Consider the following 20,470-nt stretch of genomic DNA (forward strand, 5'->3'; position numbering starts at 1 on the left):
GTCCACTATACCGGCAGTTTCCAACGTACTCCTACCCAAAATGTTGGAAGGAGCGCCCTCCAAAGTAGCAATACAGTTTACTCTAGAGGCCCGTGTACTGTGCCATGTCAGTGCACGTTAAAGATCCCCAGGTGGTCAAAATATTCCGGAGCTCTCCACTACTGCACCTCTTTCTCTCTTTCTTCTTTCATACCTACCTTCCTCCCTTCCCTTCCGGTGCGGTTCAGGTGTCCACCGAGATATGAGAGGCAGATACTGCCCCATTTCCTTTCCTCAAAAATCAGTTTTTTACCGAAGGCAATAAACGTTGATGAATCTTGAGTTGCCGAAATTCATCCGCACCTCTTCATTACGGCGTTTCTCATACCAAAAGCAAGTTTATGAGATTAAACTCTGCGTAAGGCACAGTCGTAGTTCCATGCTTTCAAAATAGTAAAATTGCGCCCGCAGATACCGCGAAGCTTGTCACCGGCGCCACTAGGACCAATATTCATCAAACCGACTCCCCGAAATCACGCTCGCCAGAGAGTTCGTTCAGAGGCGATCGAGCTATGTGACCGGTGAGCTTGCCTGGCGAAATGTCCAACGATTCTCCCACGACGCACCTTCTGATACAGTTTCTTCCGTGCCAAATAGCCACACAATTCAGAAGAGAACACTTGTCGCTCTTTTAGTCGCCTCAGAAATGTAAACGAACAAAGGAAACGACAAACGCGGCTTACCAGAGAAGGTCACAGCTGCAGCCCTCGAACAACGTCTTTCTTCTTCGTCTTCAAGCCGAGCACGTGGCACGCGGCAAGCGATGTGACAGCTTCGCGGCGGCATATTAATGCCTCATCGTTGTCGACAGAGCAGGAGGAGGAAGAACATTTATTTCCGCCGAATTTTCCAAGCGGGTGGTGGTGGTGGTGAAAACATTTATTACGAATGAACAGGAGGTATGTTTGGATCAGCCCGTAAGGGACCGATCCTTACAAACACTAGGTGGAGGTCCCTAGTATGGGACCCCAGTGGCGGTTGCCGCCGCCCGGGCGCGCCCGACTAAGGCTTGTTGGGCCTGTAAGTCGTGGCAGCCGAGCAGGGTCGCCTCCCAGTCCTCCCGGGTTGGGTTGGGCATGGGGGGAATAGCGGGGTTGGAGGGGCAGGCCCACACCACCTGATAGGTGTCAGAAGACACCTCACTACAGTGTGGACAGCTGCCGCTGGCGTTGGTGCTTGCTCTTCGCAAACTAGACCCTTCTTTCTCCGCAGTGGCTGTCATTACAGACTCCTTTTCTTTGTGCTTGTCCCTTGCCTCAGCTACGCATTCTCCAATCCTCAATACCTTCTTATCAATACTTCCTCCCCATTTGAGCCTTTTACATATGATATGGGTACCAGGTCATAGCAGTGTGACAGTCAATGAAGTGGCTGATAGCCTGGCAAAAGCGTCCCTCAATGGCCCCGTGCTACCTATTCTTCTGGCTACAGCGTACATCACAGCAGCGAGGTTTCGGAGAAGCATTTTGTTAGGCATGACATCTGGATCAATTTTAAGATCTGATGATTTTCTGCATCTTCAGTATCCGTGGAGCAGGAAATCATGCCATTCGCGACAGCTTGAAGTCTCTCTAACTAGGCTGCGCTGCCGGATCCCCCACTTAAATTTTTATTTGCACAGGTCTGGTTTGGCGCTTTCTCCCGTCTGCGCATTCTGTGGTGAACAAGAATCAATAGACCATTTTTTTGTTGTTTTGTCGACGCTTCACCATGATGAGACGTCGATATTTAGAGCAACCTCTGCAACAGCTTGGCCTCAGTTTGAGCAGCCCGATCATATCGTCATTTGGGGCCACCATTCTCGGTTACAACCACAGGTCTGTTTTTACCGCCATTCAAAATTTTTTACTGGAATCTAAACGGTTACCTTGCTAATATTTTATTCTTTATTTATTTAATTGTTACACATCATTACATTTTTTTTCTCTATCCCCCGTTACTATTATTATTATTTTCATTAATTTATTTATTAATCAATTCCCTGTGCTAGAGATCTTGTTGAGTCCAGCTCCTGCGTGCGCTACGCTTGTCCTGTTTCTTTTTGGTCTTTCTGCTTTCTCTTAAAGATTCCCATCCCCAGCATTCTGCTATTTCTATTTATTACTTAATTTATCTATTTATTTTTCCCCAGAAAACAAAACCAAACAAACAAACAAACAAACAAAAATCTCAAAAACTCTCTATGCACCCCTCCTCTTGGCCGATCCCCCTCTGTGGGTATGCGCCATTCTATGAGGTGAACAACAACACCACCACCTCCGGGTCCGCACGCAGGCGTCCGGAGAGGCAGTCTGTCACACCGCGGCCGAAGGACATCCGATCCCGTCTAGGAGAAGAGGTCTTCAGCCTCGGCCGCCAGGCAGACGGCGAAGCGCTGAGTTTTTTCGTCGGAGCTTCTCAACGTGGTCTCCCATTCATCGCTAGTTTCAATCGCGTTGCGCCCTGGGGCACGAACGCCTCTCCAAATTATGTGATCTAATGTTTCCACGTGGCCGCAAAATTTACAAATTTCGGTTTCTGCACCGTCCCTCTTCCGCCCTCTGGCACCCGTCCAACTCCTCCACAGGGGCGAGAAGAAATTTCGAGCTTGGAGTCTTCAGTCGTACGACTCCTTTTTACTCAGGGATCTATCCGGTGGCGGATATATCCTCCGGTCTTTCTTCAGATTTTCGGTTACATCCCTAAACGAACCAATACTTTCTTTCCTTTTAGATGATGTTGTGGAGGCGTCCGCAGCACCCCGAGGTAGCGAGGAGCGGGCGAGCATGTGGGCAGCCTCGTTGCCGGCGAGACCGGACAGAAGGCTGTCAACAGATGGTTGTCCGCAGAGGTAAAAAGGTAAATTGGTTTTTGAGGGAAGGAAATGGCGCAGTATATGTCTCACATATCTCGGCGGGCACCTGAGCCGCGCCTTAAGGGAAGGGAGGAAGGTGGGAGTGAAGAAGAAAGAGAGAGGTGCCGTAGTGGAGGTCTCCGCAATTATTTCGACCACCTGGGGATCTTTAACGTGCACAGACATCGCACAGCACACGGGCGCCTCTTGCGTTTCGCCTCCATCGAAACGCGGCCGCCGCGGTCGGGTTCGAACCCGGGTACTCCGGCTCGGTAGACGGGCGACAAGGTGTCACGCTTTTCTGGTCAGATGAGGGAAAAAATCTTTGTGCATGATGGGATTCGAACCACCATCCTTCCGTTCCGCAGCCGAGCGTGCTAAAGGCTACGCTACTTCTTGCCAACGCATGCGTAGTTCTCCTCGTCTAGAACGCTGGAGAGTGTTTGCAGAAAGGCTTAGAATCAGACGGATGCCTCCCAAACGCCCTTCAGTGCCTCCAGCATTTAAGATTCACAAACATTTGTGTACTTAATTAACGTCTTAACCACACATCAGTGACACAAGCAGCAACATCGCGGTAAAGGCTTTCGCCTCACCGCACTTTAGGTCAACTAAGTGTCCCCCTGAATTTTTTTCTATTGTTTGAAAATAAAGGAAACAGCACCCGAAGCTTATGGTTTCTCCTTCAAGCTGCTCTACGAGCTTTCTAAACGGTGATTTGGCGGAGAAGCACCTGAGCGTCTGTCATAAAAGGTAGCGCACACCCAGGGTGAATCGTAAATGATTGTCGTGGTGTTAGCTGTGCTAGAACACTAGTTACGACAGCTCGTCTAAGTATGTCTGCTGAGGTGGTTCTGTCTCTTGGTGCTGCCTCCCTTGGGCACAGTAACTGGAATGTGTTCTCCGCGATTCAAACTTTCTTTTTAGACACGAAGCGGCTACCATCCTGAAATTTTTCTTACCACCTTCTGGCTGCTCATGTTCAAAATTCATCTGTAACCAAATCTTCTTGAACACGGCACCTTCAGCCCCATTCCCATTTTCATTCACGAATCTCAGTGTTCGAGTTGCTCTTAACTTAAATAATCAAATTAGAATTCCTTTTTTCTTCTTTTTTTAAAAGAACAACGTTTTGAGCCCTTTTCAGTCACCGCCTGTGTCTTGGCCAATCTCCTGCAGTGACTACGGGCCATTGTCTCCTTTACGACAACAACAACGTCGCTAGCTGCTCCCTTACCCAGAGAGAACTTGGTATCCCCCTAAACGGAGGAACAGAAATACTACACATGTGCATTCACACTACTGCAGACGAAATTTTTGATTGCCATTTGATACGCAGAGGATACAGCTATCAGGAAGCAGGGCAAGAAGGGAAGTGCTCGATAGACCATAGGGCTCCCGTGCATTTGGTCTACGGAAGACAGATATGACTTGGAAGACCAGCTTAGAAGCAAGATCGGGGTGCAGCCAATTCCGAGAAATATGCACCTGGAATTTAGGAAAGAACAAAGGCTCGGGTGAACGCCGCGAGGAGAACATTTGCGAAATGGAAGAGGCAATTTACTTGGACGCGGCAGGACCGGTCAAAGGGATATCGACGATAGCAATCGGAAACGTAAACGAAGGCGTGCCTGCTGACGATACGTAGCTGGCAGAGTTTGCGATTGCAGGCTGAGAAGCGGCTGCACATGGCTGCGCATTTCGAAGACGCCTCAAGCCATCACGCCTGTGGTAATTTTTTTTTTAGGGTGCATCTTCTTAACTGCATGCTAGCATATACAAAATCATCGGATATAACGGGCTTTGGCTTAGTTCAATCATTCAGCGAGAGCCGCCATTGATCACGAATTTTACGCGACGGCGGCGGCTGTTCAGCGCCGATGGTTCCTGCCCTATTTTTTTTTCTTTATTGCCTGGCTTTTGCAAACAAAATTGGACAACATAGACAATCAACAAAACACAATAAACGCTATGTACATACGACTCGTGGTCAGCCAGCATGAATTTGGCTTCGTCTAATTAAAATTCAGGCAATGTACAGAGCGGCTCTAGTTTTGAAAGCCACTCCGGAGGGTCCGCAGCGGCCTTCTGAATGGCCAGAAACATGTCCATATTTTCACGAAAGTAAATCCTGGCAGGTCTTGCGTCTCGGTCACAATGGTAGCCTGCCATTCTGGAGCGCCATGTATACAGTGGAGGCCTGTCAGCATTATTAAGTCGAAAGGCACCCCATCCTCATTTTCAACAGATAAGTACCGAACGCCGTACGGGTCTAGCGGAAATTCTTTCTTTAAGGTTCACTGCAACACATCAAAAAAATAAACCCCTTCCCAACAATGTAAAAAAAAACATGGTCTATTGTTTCCGGCTTCCTGCAAATCAAACAGTGAGATCCCCAGGGTAAAAATAATTCCTTTCCCTCTAAAAATTTTTTAACCGGTAAGGTTCCGGTGTGCAGCTTAAAAAAGAAGGTTTTTGTTCCTGGCGGCACCTGCATTTTTTTCACTCTCTTTAAAACATCTTTGCCTGGGCCTCCACTGTACAAGGCCCTGTACAAGGGCACGGGGAAAACTACATCGCACAAAGCACGGTACCGTTTATTTCGTTTCACAGTGGACGGAAAGTCATTCGAAAACCGCGCGGAAAGAAACCTTACGCTGGCAACGATTTCCCAGTAAAAACCGCTGACCCTACTGTAAACCTCAGCAGTTCCGACTACGTACTCCGGCAGCAGGCGCCGCAGCCTAACTTGGCATACGGTGCGCAAAAACGGGTCTCTTGTGTCCCGAAAAAACAAGAAACGATTCACCAGCTGCCGAAGAAACAAATGGCCCAGTCCCAGCCCACCTTCCTGTACCCGTCTGAACAGGTTGGTCCGGCTGGAGCGCTCCCAGTCAGACGACCAGATGAAGACGGCGAAAATTCTGTGCAGCTTTTGAATGCTTAACCGTGAACAGTGCAACACCTGCATGACGTACCAGAGCCTGCTGATGAAGAACAGGTTGCAAACAGTGGCTCTGGCAAAAATTGCACTATCGCTGCAACACGACCTTTAATTCTAGGAGGAACCTTGTCCGAGATGGCAGTTTAATGTCCTCCCCCTTCGCTTGGTCGGTGGCACCGCTTTCTCCCCTGCGCTACCTTCGTCACCCGCGGTACACCTCCGCCGGTGGCGTAGCCGCGCTCTTCGCGAGTCTTATTTCAGGCTTTCTGCTTTTTTCTGTTTTCTCGAAAGCTTCAAATTCAGTTTTCTTTCATCATCCGTGGTGAAACAGTGGTGCGGGAGAGGCCGCTTTTTTAATGCGCTAGCTGTGACGCTGCTGAAACGCAACGCTGGTGAAACACTGATTAAAAACTGATGAAACGTGTGACGCTGCGACGCTAGTGAAACGTGAATAATCTAAAATTATGTAGCGAACAGCATTATTTCGCACGGACTTAATGTTGTTTCATACTTCATCAGGACACTACATGGTAGAAGCGTATTCAGCTTTTAGGCCGATCAGTCCGACATAAGCAAGTTCTTTAAAAGCATGCTCGAGGTTCCGCCTAAGAAAAGCCGAGTGCGGGGTGCGCTGATGCCGAGGGTAAGATGTTACGAAAGTTTTATTAGTATATTGCAATGTAATCCTTTTATTAGCTTTACAATGACATCAAATTACAATGCAATGTTTGGACTGTTTTGTGTCGAATCAGCTGTAATGGGCTGCCGGGAAGATTTTATTCAAGGTTCACGCATCACCGATAGCCGTCGTTCTGCAATAGTGTAAAAAGTTCAAGCGAAAGTGCAAACTCTCCTTTTCGCTTAACATACAGTCATCAGTTGCCCCCACTCCCTCATCCCTTCTCTTGCCCAGTGGCCCCGGCGGCTCAAGTGGAGTAGTTGACACTAGTGTTGCGAAAGATTACAACAAGGCCTTAATTTGACCTCTCAAAGACTTTTCCTCTCTCAATCAGCCGGAGCACACCGCAGGCTTTGTCTTCTACTCTGCGGAAACCACATACACCCAATGCGGCGCTCGGCTGCTGACCCGAAAGAAGCGGGTTCGATCCCGGCCGCGGGGGCTGAATTTCGATGAAGGCGAAATTCTAGAGGCCCGTGTGCTGTGCAATGTCAGTTCACGTTAAAGAACCCCAGGTGGTCGAAATTTCCGGAGCCCTTCACTACGGCGTCTCTCATAGGCTCAGTCGCTTTGGGACGTTAAACCCAATAAACCAACCAACCAACCAACCAACCAACCACATACACCCAATGCTCATGAAGGAAACAAATGTGGACCTGCATACTGATAACAGTACAGAGATCAATACTAGCAACAGAAGCATATGCTGTTATCTTAAAAAAACGCTGTTCCATTTCAACCCAGCTATTCCATTCATGCCTCGAAAACGACAAAGAAATCCGTTGCACGAGGAGCGCGTGCGAAGCATAAGAAGAAGAAAGAGGCAGCGAACGGCAGCACACGAACGGCCGATAGCCCACAGAAAAGGCTCGCATTCTGCTGCGCAATGATGTGGCAATCGGGTCGCCACCGGGACCAGCCGGGAACAGTGCAGCTCGTCCAGCAGCAGCAGCAGCAGCGCATGCCGGGACGGGACCAGTCGACCTCGACGTGGACCGACGTGGCGCGGAAGCACCACCGGCCCTCGGGCGACCGCACCCGACGGCCGTCGGACGAGGCGCGCCGTGAGATGCTGGAACACTTCCGCGAACAGCTCAAGGTTGCCCTGGTCACCACAGCCTGCTTCGTGAGTGCCTAATGGGCAGTGTGTGTTTCTACTGCTGCTATAGCTCCGTGAAGGTTTTTCTCCGGGATTAATGCGGTCTAATATATCTTACCGGTACTCACCTATGGACAGAATGTGGAGGCTAACGAATAGGGTTAGGCTTAAGTTCAGGATAACGCAGCGAGTTATGGAAAGAAAATGATAGGTGTAGCGTTAAGAGATCGGAAAGCGTTTGTTTGTCGCAAACAAACGCGGATTGTAGTCGAAAATAAGACGAAGAAATGGGCTTGGGCAGGGCATATGTAATGCGAAGGCAAGATAACCGGTGGTCCTTGAGTGGATTCCACGAGAAGGCAAGCGTAGCAGGGGGCGGCAGAAACTTAGGTGGGCGGACGAGGTTAAGAAGTTTGTGGGGATGGAGTGGCCGCAACTGGCGGAGGACAGGGTTAATTGGATAGACATGGAAGAGGCCTTTGCCCTGTATCGGCCGTAGTCGGGCTGATGATGATGATGAATATATCGTAACCGAACCGTGCGGCTTTCTTTTTGGCCGCTGTAAAGTACCGTAGAGCTAGTCTCCTGTAGTACAGCGTGAACGGAGTACGATCCCTCAACCTCGGGCGTATTCGAATAATAAACAATAGCCGCTCAACCTCTCAATTCGGTCAGTCGCTTGCATGTGAACCAGATTTACCCCTGATTGGTATAACGTGGATGGTATGTCATGTTGAATCTTAACGCTTTTGCCGTTTCACTAGCGCCACTATTCGGCGTCTTTGTAGTGCTCAAGGAGCACCCCTGCAGTATCCGCTTACTCGCCTTGCAGGGGTGGAACTGCGCCTCAGTGCTTGCAAGGTCGTCGAACTCGTGGCTCCCGAGGCTCTTGGGATTTCCCGGCCCGTCACGTAAGCGAGAGATAGCTGTGTGCACCGACTCATGTTAATGGAGTTCAAGATGAAAGGCTAGTCTATTGCTACTTGCGCGCATGCTGCATCCTTTTTGGATTCTGCGACAGCGGCACAGACGCACCGACAGTAGACGACGTTTCGAAGTAGTGTGTTTCTTTTATCCATAAAATTTTCTGGTACTTTATGTGTTGCTTAAAGGGGTATATTCAAATAAAAATAGACCTGCGCGATTGCAATTTTTATTGCTTGAGTAAACATTTTACATGCCGATTCCTAAATATTTGGGTGCAGTGTCGAATGTAGAATCAATAATGCCCGTTTGAAATCCAGCCTTTTTGCGTTCCTAAAATGGCATTGCGACGCCGCTTGCCAACATCAGCGTTAGACAATTACGTGAGCTTAAGACTTCAGAAACAGAGACACACCTTCTGCTTTGGTTTGTACTTAAATAGCAGGTTTATACCAAAGTTATGAAGTTTTATGGTTTGGAGGGGTTTAACGCCCCAAAGCGACTCAGGCTATGAAGGACGCCGTAGTGAAGGGCTCCGGAAATTTCGACCATCTGGGGATCTTTGACGTGCTCTGACATCGCACAGTACACGGGCCTCTAGAATTTCGCTTCCATCGAAGTTCGCCCGCCGTGGCGGGAATCGAGTCCGCGTCTTTCGGGTCAGCAGCCGAGCGGCATAACCGCTGAGCCGTCACGGCGGCTAAAAGTTTATAAAGCAAAAACATGGTATGGTTTTAAACGCGCGCCTTAGAATGCTTCTCTCGGCTAAACTGGCGATTTCTTCGAGTTCAGATTTCGCTCAGAAATTCCATTTGGTCGGCAGAATTGCTTTATGCTACATTTGTTTAGGGTACTTCCTCGTCGTCTGCAGAGACGAAAAAGTAAAACGAGGTTCCGCAGGAATGATACAGTTTCGGCCATATTGTGCCCACTGTAAGAACGTGTGCTCTGTTGCCGCAGCCTCCACTGTAGCGATGTTCTGCTACCGGTACCGTTCCTGCGATCGTTCGTTGTTATCGCGAGTCGTCGCCGTGGACGAAGGGGATTAGCGAGACTAAATGAGAAGGTGCCCCACTAAAACGTTGTACAAAACAAAACTGAGCGCCATATGCACCTATAGTGCGAAATTCGTGCTTGAACAGGCTCAGTCTTCGCCGTCGCTGTTATCGCCGCCGATGTCACAACGGCGCTGCAGTCTAAACGCTGTGATGCTCCGACCTCGGTCAACTATGGGTCAACAGGCCTCGCTACGGCGCCATGTTTGTGCGACGGCAGAAGTTCTTGATTGGCTGACTAAGATGACGTTTTGATAGAGTGGAGGGGGACGCTCGTTGGGTAACTTAAATTATGTTTTTGTCACTATTAAATCAATCCGGACGATAAAACTAATCAAAGCAGGGTCAGCAATCTGCGGAAAACATTTCACAACCACTTTCAGGTGTTTTTCTGACATGTTTTTGTCATCAATCCGGACGATTAAACTAATCATAGCATACTGTAGAATGAAAAGTCAGGAATCGTAATACATACGTCGTTCTAAATTTGCGGAAAACGTTTCGCAACCCCTTTCAGATGTTTTTGAGACATCCTGCTTCAAAAAATAACAAACCTCTGTTGTGTTTTATTGTAACGTTTGGCTTGGTCATCGACCCTCCAAGAAATGGTACCATACTGAGACAGGGATCAGGTGTCCCTGCCCAAGCTATAAAATCCCCCCCCCCCCCCCCCCGCCCCCTCGACCTTCCTCGACTACTAGAGACCTGTGTATTTGTGCGTCTCGAGTGTGCTTCGGCTTTTACTCCATGCGACTTGTCACGGTGTTAAGACCCAGCATAGACGAACTGCATTAACGCCGAAAATAATCTACGCTAGGCGGACTGCTCTCACTTGTCTGGCGCCAAGGACAAACAACTCCAGACTAAACCCTACCGGTCTGACGCGATCATTAGCCACACAGGAATTCCCGGCGTTAACACACCACTCCAAAGCCATCATGGATGATGTTTTTACTTGGGCACTGCTTGTACCACCTCTCCTCATTTGGTTTTCTTCCGACAGCGACACCTATGCCAGACTGTCTCACAGTGTGCGGAAACCTACTACTGCTGGCGTATCATCTGCATTACGCTTGCTGCTCTTTTCAAAAATACTTGCTTTAGGAATCGTCATTGCAGTGCGGCCACAAGCATTGTTTCGGTTGCTTATGGACAGCACTAACTTCTCCTTTCATATGCGAAAAGTTTTTCATTAACGGATACGTCAGTGCACCAAAATTTTCACACTATCTCTATCTGCGCGCAGCTTCCGCCGCAGGGACAAATTCCAATGCTCTGCAGCACAACTCACAGCACTGAGCCACTGCAGTGGTTTTAAACCATTCGTTGGGAGTTCGCACATTCTACAGGACCAGATGTTGACAATTCGCGGAAAAGATGGCCTAGAACTTTTTAAAATGCTTTACTTATTCTTGAAACGTGCATTTTTCTTGACCCCGGCAGTAAGGCCGCCTACCCTACATAGTAGGGTAGGAGACGTTACCAGTTTATAGTGTAAGAGGCTTAGCCAAATACGCAGTAAAGCCCCCTACGCAGTAAAGCTCCGTACCCTAACTCATGCATGGAAATATCTACCCAGTGGCAAAGGATGCGGTACAACAGATTTTTTCTTACCAAACAGGGTTACTGTGCTTTTAAAACTGTACCCACAATGTGCTTTCAGCTACATGAAATATTGACACTTTCCCCCTTGTCTCATTCATTTTTTTTTCCGAGAATACCTTACTCCACTACGAGAACTTTCTCTGTTTGCATCTTCTAGATCACTGGACCATGAGAGTAATCCTGGACATAGCCCACTCCACGAATGCGCTGAGTGACGTCATTCTAATTTTCAGCCTTTATTTCGTGAGTACCTTACATTGCAACTTTAGCTACAGCGAGCTTGTCTTTCGTGTTCCCGTGAAAGTTAACTAGGCACCACTTTACTAAAAGCTCCGTGTTTGTTTCAGTATTTTCAATAAAGGTGTAGTAGTTTCGCCGAAAATTTAACTGCGAGAGTTTCATGCTGGTCGCGAGTTTGTCCGGCTATCATAGTGTACTGTGCCGCTAAGGGTGTTCTTGCTATTGATATGCACCCGGGACTTTCTGTTGATTTCTACCCTACTCCTGTCCCAAGCTCGATGGTTCCTGACGTCTGGAGACGCAGTAATTCATGGCGCTCAGAAAAAAAAAACGATCACCAGTGTCAGCAGCAGAGCTGCAAGATTTCTTATACCTCTGTCAGCGAGCATGCTAAAGGAGTCCTTTTTGCTATTTTGCTTTTCCTAGGTTCGAAGGCCAAACAAGGATGACGAAGAACAAGTAAGCGAAAACATGTAGCTTTTTCTCATTTCGATGTATTGATCAATTTTCTCTCGCCCTACCATAAGTAGCTGAGTTGGTAGAGTGACTGCTCCGGTGAAGCGGTGGTCCCGGGTTCGCGGACCAGGACGAATTTTTGTCTAACTGCTAAGTTTCTCAGAAAACTCTATAGCTTTCCTTTGTAGCCGTTTGGCTTCGCTCGGGTAGATGCCAATCAGTAATTACTCCCTTATTACAAATCAATTCCACCTTGGGGGATTCCCCTAAAGATTTGGCCAGCTTCGTAAGTGTACGCGTGTATTTCATCCCCCTCGCGGCGTGCATTTCGCGAGTGTAGCATGCCATACTCTTTTTTTCTTTGCCTATTCCTCGCCGACCATTATTTCTCGTCCATGTGCATGGTATCACAGAGATAAGAGGGCTGTGGGGAATTTTCAGATACCCTTTGGCAAAGTTCCACGCGTGTGCCATCCAAGTATTCAGCCAAATGAGCTGCGCAATTCATAAAGTTAAAATTATCTGTTGGGTTATGAACCTGTAATAACAACTAACAGCCACATAGGCGCTTATTTTGCCGCAGTGGACTGCTACTGCTCCATTCTCTTCAAAGATATCATGCTTTTGCGGCAGTTCATCCTTGAGTTTTGCAAATTCCCTCATGTATGAGCAGACAGAATCAGTAAAGACAACATTAATCGATCCCTTCTCCGCGATGCAGAATCTCAGCTCGATCATCAGACTCTTTATACTGTGGAACGGCTTGACCACTCTCCTCATCTGGTGCGCCTCCTGTGTCGACACGTTCCTCCCGAGTACACCGGTGAGTAGTCCTTTGATATCCTAATGCTTTTTGTATGTAAATGGGGCCTATTTCGTTCAGCATTCACCCGTTCTGGTAAGACGATAGAGAGGTGTATGACTCTGCTATTAGTACGGCATAGAGAGTACAATTTCCCAAAGTTCACGCTAAATGATCAGTGGTCGAACGCTTTGGACTGATACGGAAAAGAGTGTACGCTTGAGGATAGTTTCCTCCCTTTTTACTCACACACAGGCGTATTCGTATTGAGAGTGTATGCACCACCTGGGGTTACTTAACTTGCGTTGATGTCGCACAGCGCTCAGCAATTTTAACCAGTTAGCGTTAAGGACCTCGTGTCGCAGAAAATCCGTCGTCGGAGTCGTAGACCGGGAGCGCAAAACTGACGCAAAATCCTCAGAGAAGCAACCCAAGAGGCAGATGAGCCACCTAGGTCTCCTCACTTAGCAGACTCCTGTACACCACCTCGTATGAAGAGAACTCGAATTTTCACCCAACACCCTTCACAAGGCCTCTCTGGGTCTTTCCTATGTACGCCTTAAATCAGCGACTTCAACACACTGGCCTCTTTCTCAATCTCGCCGAATTAACACAATAAAATAGAGACAGGCAAGTAGCGCGCTTGTCTCGTATGGAGCAAGGATGCGACACCCTGAACTAAGCACCCATCTCCCCCGGAAACCTGACACCAGTTAGCCAATGCCCTCAGCCAACAGTGCAAACATGCCAAAATACATGACGCCACACCTTCATGACGGTGGACATCAAGCATATGCGAACCATCACCGGATAGATATCACATGTACAACGATGTACACGGGCGCCACTCAGTCTGATATGTCAAAGGTCCTGCGTGCGAAGGAAGACGGGCACATGCGACTGCCCGTCTAGGGCAGGCCAACTTGGGTAGTATTCCGCCACCGGCACCGGGGACATTGATATGGGGTAGACGCGTATGCATTTATGCACCCGGACAACGAGAACCAGTCACTAGCACAGTTGGACCATTTTCCAACCCTCCCAATACAGTCACTCTAGAAACTCACGCGCTAATATAAGCCATACCGGAAGCGTATTTAGTAATTAAGCACCAGACCACTAACATCAAAATCCTGCATACCGACAACAGCAAAGTCATTTGCAATATACAGCGCAGACTACTGGAAACCCAATTATATGGCATTCCATAGAATCCTATAACAGCAACCCGATCATTAAAATCTCCTCGCCCGGGATACGTCCTCATGACTGGATCGAGGGAAACAAATTGGTTCATTCCGATTCCTTCTAATTACCCTTATCCTCCCCCTCCTTCCTGGAGTGACCTTTGGACAGGCGTGAAGTAAACTTTTTCCTCCTCCTCCTCCTCCTACATAGTTCCTTCATTTTTCTAAAAACCTCGACCTGATTTTCTGCACTTCGCACGTTTCTTCTTTTGCGCCGATCACTCTCTCTCTCTATCTCTCTCTCTGCAGACGTCATCACACGGAGACATGACCACCAATGTCAATGGAGAGACGCAGACCACCGCCAGTCCAGGGGACACATCCGCTTCGCCGGTACGTACAACTGCAGCCATTGCCGTGTGGCTCCTTCATGACGGAATTTTAAGCTTAGTGCGCAGGAATATACGTTCCAAAAAATTTCACACATCTCCGCACGTCTACTAGGACGTCACACAGCCTTATTGATTTATCGTAACAAGGGGGCCAATATAGGCGTGTTTTATCCGTTTCACCGAAAAGCTGCATCTTCAGAATATTTGTTGTGCCACCACTGCCAAATGAAAACTTACTCAATTGGGTGACCAACCGCTTTTTTTTTTTTTTTTGCTGAGGCTATCATACCCTCTGAAGCCTCACCACAAAAAACTATATGATAGCTTCCATAGCCGTCGCGGTGACTCAGTGCCTATGGCACTCGGCTGCTGACCCGAAATACCCGGGTTCGATCCCGGCCGCGGCGATCGAATTTCGATGGAGGTAAAATTTTAGGGGCCCGTGTAATGCGCGACAGTGCATGTTAAAGAACCCCACGTGGTCGAAATTTCCGGAGCCCTTCACTACGGCGTCCCTCATAGCCTGAGTCGCTTTGAGACGTTAAGCCCCCATAAAGCCATAGCTGGTTGGCTTACTTCGGGAAGGTGCATCAGTCACTAAGGTAAACGGGTGCACTAATACAGCCTGTCATTTAGTCGGCGTAGCCTCAGAAACGGGATTATTTTCGAACTGTCAAAGGCGTGTATGTGTTCGCGCTGGATTGAGCAGTGCGCTTTCTTACGCTCATGCATCGCATGTTAATTACCGTTGCAGTGGAGCTACATCCTTGCCGCCCTGGGCTACACCGCGGTGGCTGTCGTCAAGGTACCTTTTCAAGACTTCTGCAGCTTTCCCTTTTAATTCCCCGCACTACCCCCTGCGCATTGCGCTCATGAAAGGCGGACAGCGATAATAATGTGTGTCATATACACAGGTGTATAAATTACTGCAATATACGGTAATGTGAATAGAAAGAAATACAATCAACCGTTTCAGAGTCGGCCAATCAAAGCTATGATATAGCAGGCAAACGTGTTATGAACAGGAAGCAGTCAGCTCAAAAGGGGAATAAGTATTATTTGGTACTATTAAGATCGACGTCAACAAGTCGCCGGGTGGCCGCCAGCACACCTGTTTCTACTGTGCATAGCTGCGGGCAACTTCAGCGTGATTACTTTCGGGCCTGCCGCCTTGGACCGCACGCACGGAGAGGACCCAGGTGAAAGCTGACTTCATTTACGGAGTTTGCCCGGTTGGAGTACAGGAACAAAACCAGACCCCCTTCACAAAGTGGCTGCACGTGTAGAACGCCGCCGTCGCCTCGGGGAGACGAACGTTATCTTCCCCATTTGCTGAGACCGTGCCAGGGAACAAAGGGCCTCGTCTCGGGTTGCTCTTTGGTGTGCCAAGCACCGCGACAAGCTGGCGGGCATCATCTCCGACCCAAGCTCGAGGAACCACTTACGGCGTTTTCGTGACCTCGCGTCCGGCCTCGAGCGGCGGGTGGCATTTGATGTTTAACAGATGTCGGTGACCCGCAGAAACCTTCGGCTGGCCGGGGGCCATCACCTACCGCAGTCAACGCTACCTCGACAACCTTCTTTCCCGCAGACTCCACATGTGACGGGGGCGTGGCCCTAAGTGCAGTGGTGTGTTTGTGCGCACAAGTTTGTGTTGTTTGTGATCTGGGCCCCTCCCACCCCGGCGTGGGCGTCCTCAACCTAGGGAATTTAGGGAAGGCGAACAGTATAAATGTCGAGAACGAATGCGGCAGAGCAGCTCACTTCGCCTCATTTTGAGCTCACTTCAAGCCTCTCTTAGCCTCCCATGGAGCCTCTTTTGGAGCCTCACTTCAGTCTCTAACCATGATGTAAAAAGATGTAAATAAACCCTCTTGTAATCTTCCTCCCATCACTTAACTCTGGCGACTTGGCGGCACTCCTGTCCTGGTGGTGGTGGGAACGGGTGTCGAAGCTTGACCACGGTTCCGTCAAGCGAGCAGCAGCAGCAGCGAGCTAGCAACGACGCCGAACCGACCCATCTTCGCCAACAACGGGTGGCAGCGTCAACAACTGGTGGCAGCGGTGGGATAGAAGCCCCAACTCCCCCCATAGTCAACAGTACGGAACAGATTTATTAGTAGGAGCCATTTTACCGGTCTCGCTAGTAAGCATTAAGCTACATTAAATTCTGTCTATTAATAAGACTCGTCCCGTCACGCTTGTCGTGAAACCACCCAAGACGAGGAAACAGCACTTCTAGCAACATGTGGATAGGTGTCCTTGTAAACCCCCGTAAATGACGCGCCGAAGCCGTCCCATGTATTCAGCTCTAGACAACCAAGTGATAATTTGGACCAAGGCGGAAGCCTTGCCTCATCGTTGTAAGCAGGAGTTGTCGACAGAAATGTGACGCTTTTAAATTGATTGAAATGGTCCTGACGTCACAGTGCCCGAATTTCAAACGGGGCCAATTGCACTTTGACTAGTAACCATGCAACCAATTAAAGGGATCGCATAGTGATGCTCCAAGTAAGTGGGACAGAGTTTACTTAATTCCTTAAATAACCAATTAGCCTAGTTAACCTTTCTAATCAGACCAGAAAAATAAATAAAACCTAGTAGGAAATTGGTCGAGCAGAGTAATCGAACCAGGGTCTCCGGAGTGCGAAACGAGCATGCTAACCACTCCGCCATGCCAGCTCGATGATTTGGAATGAACAAAGGCGCGTCTAGTGAACACGGTGTCTTCGTTCACTCCCATCTTCCTCCCTTCCCGTTAAGGCGAGGCTCAGGTGTCCACCGAGATATGCGAGACATATGCATTTCCTTTCCTCAAAAACCACTTTACCGACGAGCAAGGCTTAGAGCCGAACGAGCGATGGACTCTCTGTGGACTCTCTGCCAGCGTTGCAAGAGGCTGTTGCCTTCCACTCTTAGAGGCGAAGCTTAACGTCTTATCCACACATCAGTGACACAAGCAGCAACACCGCGCTTAAGGCTTTCGCCTCACCGCACATTAGGTCAACAAAGTGCCCCCATAAATTTTTACCCTGCGTCTGCTTATATTCTCAGCCACCCTATGCCACAAATGACGCCTACTATTAGTATGAGTAATGGCCTAAATGGTAGTCCGTTATCTCGACATTGGGATCCAAAATAAGAAGCTTGCTCCACATGATCTCAGAAGGACCAGCGCAAAAGGGCATATCGTGAGTCACGGTCTTATCTCATTTATCTTGCTCTGCTTCTGCGCCATGGTCCCTTACAGGAAACTATATACCCGGTGTCCCAGCTAAATGTAACCAACCTTTTAAAAAAGAAGAAGTGTCCTAGTCCAGTGAGACCAACTAAAGGTTGTTCAGAGTCGCTTGGCCTAGTCTCGAGTATTTTTTTGATTCTTCAAAGTTAAATAATTTAGTTAAGCTTAACTAGCTACCTTTTTAATTATTGACTTCAGAAAAAACTGTAAGTGAAAAAATTTTAGATCGCCTCGAAATACCGCTAGTAGTGCTGTTTCCATCACGGTACGATTTACGTAGCTTCATTTAACGGCCTTAAAAGACAGTTATCACGTGACCAGCTGCTCACTCGCATCTCTGCCCCAATATGCACCCAAAGTCTCATCGAGGAGAGGACTTCAGGAAAACAGGATTTTAATCTCTATGGTGCATCTTGCGACGTTGAAGTGGCACGGTTGTCACGTGGAAGCTTTTTTTTATTGTCCGAATTACGGCTAAAGGCCGGTAAAAAAACTACTTTACATAAATAGTGCGTTGCTGCAAATGTTTCAGTCAGCTGTTTTTCAAAGCGATCTACAACTTTTCCATTGACACTTTGTTCATCAAGCCAATAATTAAAAAGTAAGCTAATTAAGCATAAATAATTACATAACTTTGAAAAACAAAAAAAAACCACACTAGGTCACGCGACTCTAAAGAACCTTCAGTTGGTTTCAGACGGCTAGGGCATCCCGTGTTTTTTAAAAGCTTGGTTACATTTAGCTGGGACACCTGGTATATACGTTGCACGAGTTTCCTCCGAAAAAAGTTGAAAGTTGAGCGCTTCTGTTCGTGTCGTCCTCCTTAATTCTTGTCCGTTGTCATTTTGCGCTGGTTCTTTTGAGCTCATGGCTTACCAACTAGCCTAACAACATGTGTTGCTCCACAGGACGTTTTCTGCAACGGCGGCACCTAGGAAGACTACTTAGTCCAATGATCGAATTCCTTCACTTTTTGCAGGCCCTTATTCTTCTCAACGTCTACGTGAACTACCTTTCGTCCTTTCAAGAAGAATCGCCGGTAACCGCAGCCGACAACGCGATATCCTGCCAGGAATCGTCCTACACCCAGCCCGAGGACCAAAGCACCTGGGACCGCTTCACCTGGCGCCGCAAAGATTCCCGGCATTCCAAGCAGCCAAGCCAAGCCTCCTCAGCCAAGCACCACTCCGAACGAGACAGCCCGTCAAGCAAGCAGCCACCGCGGCCGTCTGGCAACATCCAAGGACCGTCAGCGCAAGAACCAGCTCTGCTGGAGAATTGGTTCGAGCCCGCGGGCCATTTGCGTCACGTGTACGACGACGATGCAGAAGGGGCTCCCCTGCAAGTCGTTCCGAACAAGGGCGCGGTGTCTTATGTCTGGCGTCACGACGCCGCAGACGCCAAGGACAGCAAACAGACCGCGGCGGGGTCGTCGAAGAAGCCAGGTCGCGGCATGCCCAGCTTCGACGCCATGCAGATGGTGCTTTTCGGTACCAGGAACAGGACGCACGGCAAAGCGGCGCGCCATGGGAGTACAGGGAAAGTGGAGGAGTCCCTCGGCAGTACGGCAAACAGCACGGCTTCAACGACACCCAGCCGCACGTCGCGTAAGAAGGAAGGGGCGCCATCGTCCCCTGAGTTCAACTTCGAAGAGTACCTTGAGAAGAGGAGGCTAGAGGCGTCGACACAGTTGCTGCCTGCGATGCCGGATGGGGGCAGCTCGGAACGCCAGGCCAGCAGCGGTGTCCCTCCAGAACCACCATTGGCCGAGCCTACGAACAACGCGCGGGCGGAGCCTGCGGCTCAAGCTGCCGGAGAGATCCAGATGCAGCACAGGCAGGGAGACCTCGAACAGGAACAAGCTCCCAGCGCTGGCCCTGTTACCGACGCTCCTGGAAGCCATAGACCGGTGGAAATTGGGCCAGGGCCCGAATCATCACTGCTGCCATCACGGGAGGTGGCCGTCACCACTGAAGTGATGGAGCAGGAGAAAGGAAGTGGTCAGGGAGTTCCAGGCGTTCCCAGCGATGCACCTGACCACGTGAACTTGACGGATGATGCTGAAGACCGAAAACGTGTTTTATTCGTTGGTCTTGATGCCGGTGCAGCCACACTCGACAAGGACCACTCAGCCGTAGGTCAATCCGCGGTAGTCAGTGCTCCTGTAACGACGACCGAAAGAGCCCCAGAGCAGCTTGCGTCCGTCATCGCAGCCGACCAAGACGACGAACCGCATGAGGAGCGTGCAACCGAAGGCTTCGATATCGGCAAGGGCGAGTCCGAATCGCAAAGCCCAGTCAACGAACAGCCCGACGTGGTGGCTGCGCGAGGCGTCCTGCCTCCGTTGACGTTGCGTGGCCCAGTTCTGGTGAAAGACAGGCGCCAGAGCAGGAAGAAAAACGGCGTCCATCTTGCCGAAGAGCGCCAGGAACACCCGTGCTCGGACGCGCTGCAGGCGAGGGCTTCAGGTACTGGAGGAGCTGACGAGGTCGTCAAGGAGGCCGACGACGTGAAGCACGAGGCGTCGCCGGACGAAGAGCACACTACCGAGATGGTCACTGGCGCGTTCTCGGTGGAGACAGAAAAGATGCACGCCAGCAGCTCATCGTTTACACGAAACTGAGGCCTCTGTTTTGGAAGAAGCTTTTGTGAACGTACCTCATTTTCCGACGAATTCCCCCCCCCCCCCCCCCGATAATACTAAACTATTTGATGACATTTTATTTTTTCTCTTCTGTGCGGTATTTTGTGATTGCGTCTGCGCTCGTACGCTAACCACCGAAGCTTCGGAGTAGGTATCAAATATCCACTCTTCTCTTTCACTTCGTAGCTCGGGCTGGCTACGTTTCTCTTCATTTAACGCTTAAGATCGTGAATTAACTTGCCCAAGGCCGATATTTTTGTATGATTTTCGCGGGCAGCATTTTTCTTTTTTCCCGCCAGGAAGAAATGCTGTAATTAGCGCCCACAAAAC

General features: G+C 49.2%; 1 protein-coding gene across 1 annotated transcript; it reads left to right on the forward strand.

Annotated features, from left to right (window-relative positions):
• Positions 1–7,384: 7,384 nt before the first annotated feature.
• LOC149366867 (uncharacterized) lies at positions 7,385–20,119 on the forward strand. The gene is made up of 8 exons (XM_089572081.1): positions 7,385–7,621; positions 8,427–8,505; positions 11,336–11,421; positions 11,845–11,877; positions 12,596–12,697; positions 14,173–14,256; positions 15,010–15,060; positions 18,476–20,119. Exons 1-8 carry the CDS (start codon positions 7,385–7,387, stop codon positions 20,117–20,119), a joined length of 2,316 nt encoding a protein of 771 aa, XP_089428207.1.
• The last annotated feature ends 351 nt before the right edge of the window (positions 20,120–20,470 follow it).

Source organism: Amblyomma mixtum, chromosome 1 (assembly GCF_055824585.1).
Source record: "Amblyomma mixtum isolate Tamu chromosome 1, ASM5582458v1, whole genome shotgun sequence".
NCBI lineage: Eukaryota > Metazoa > Arthropoda > Arachnida > Ixodida > Ixodidae > Amblyomma > Amblyomma mixtum.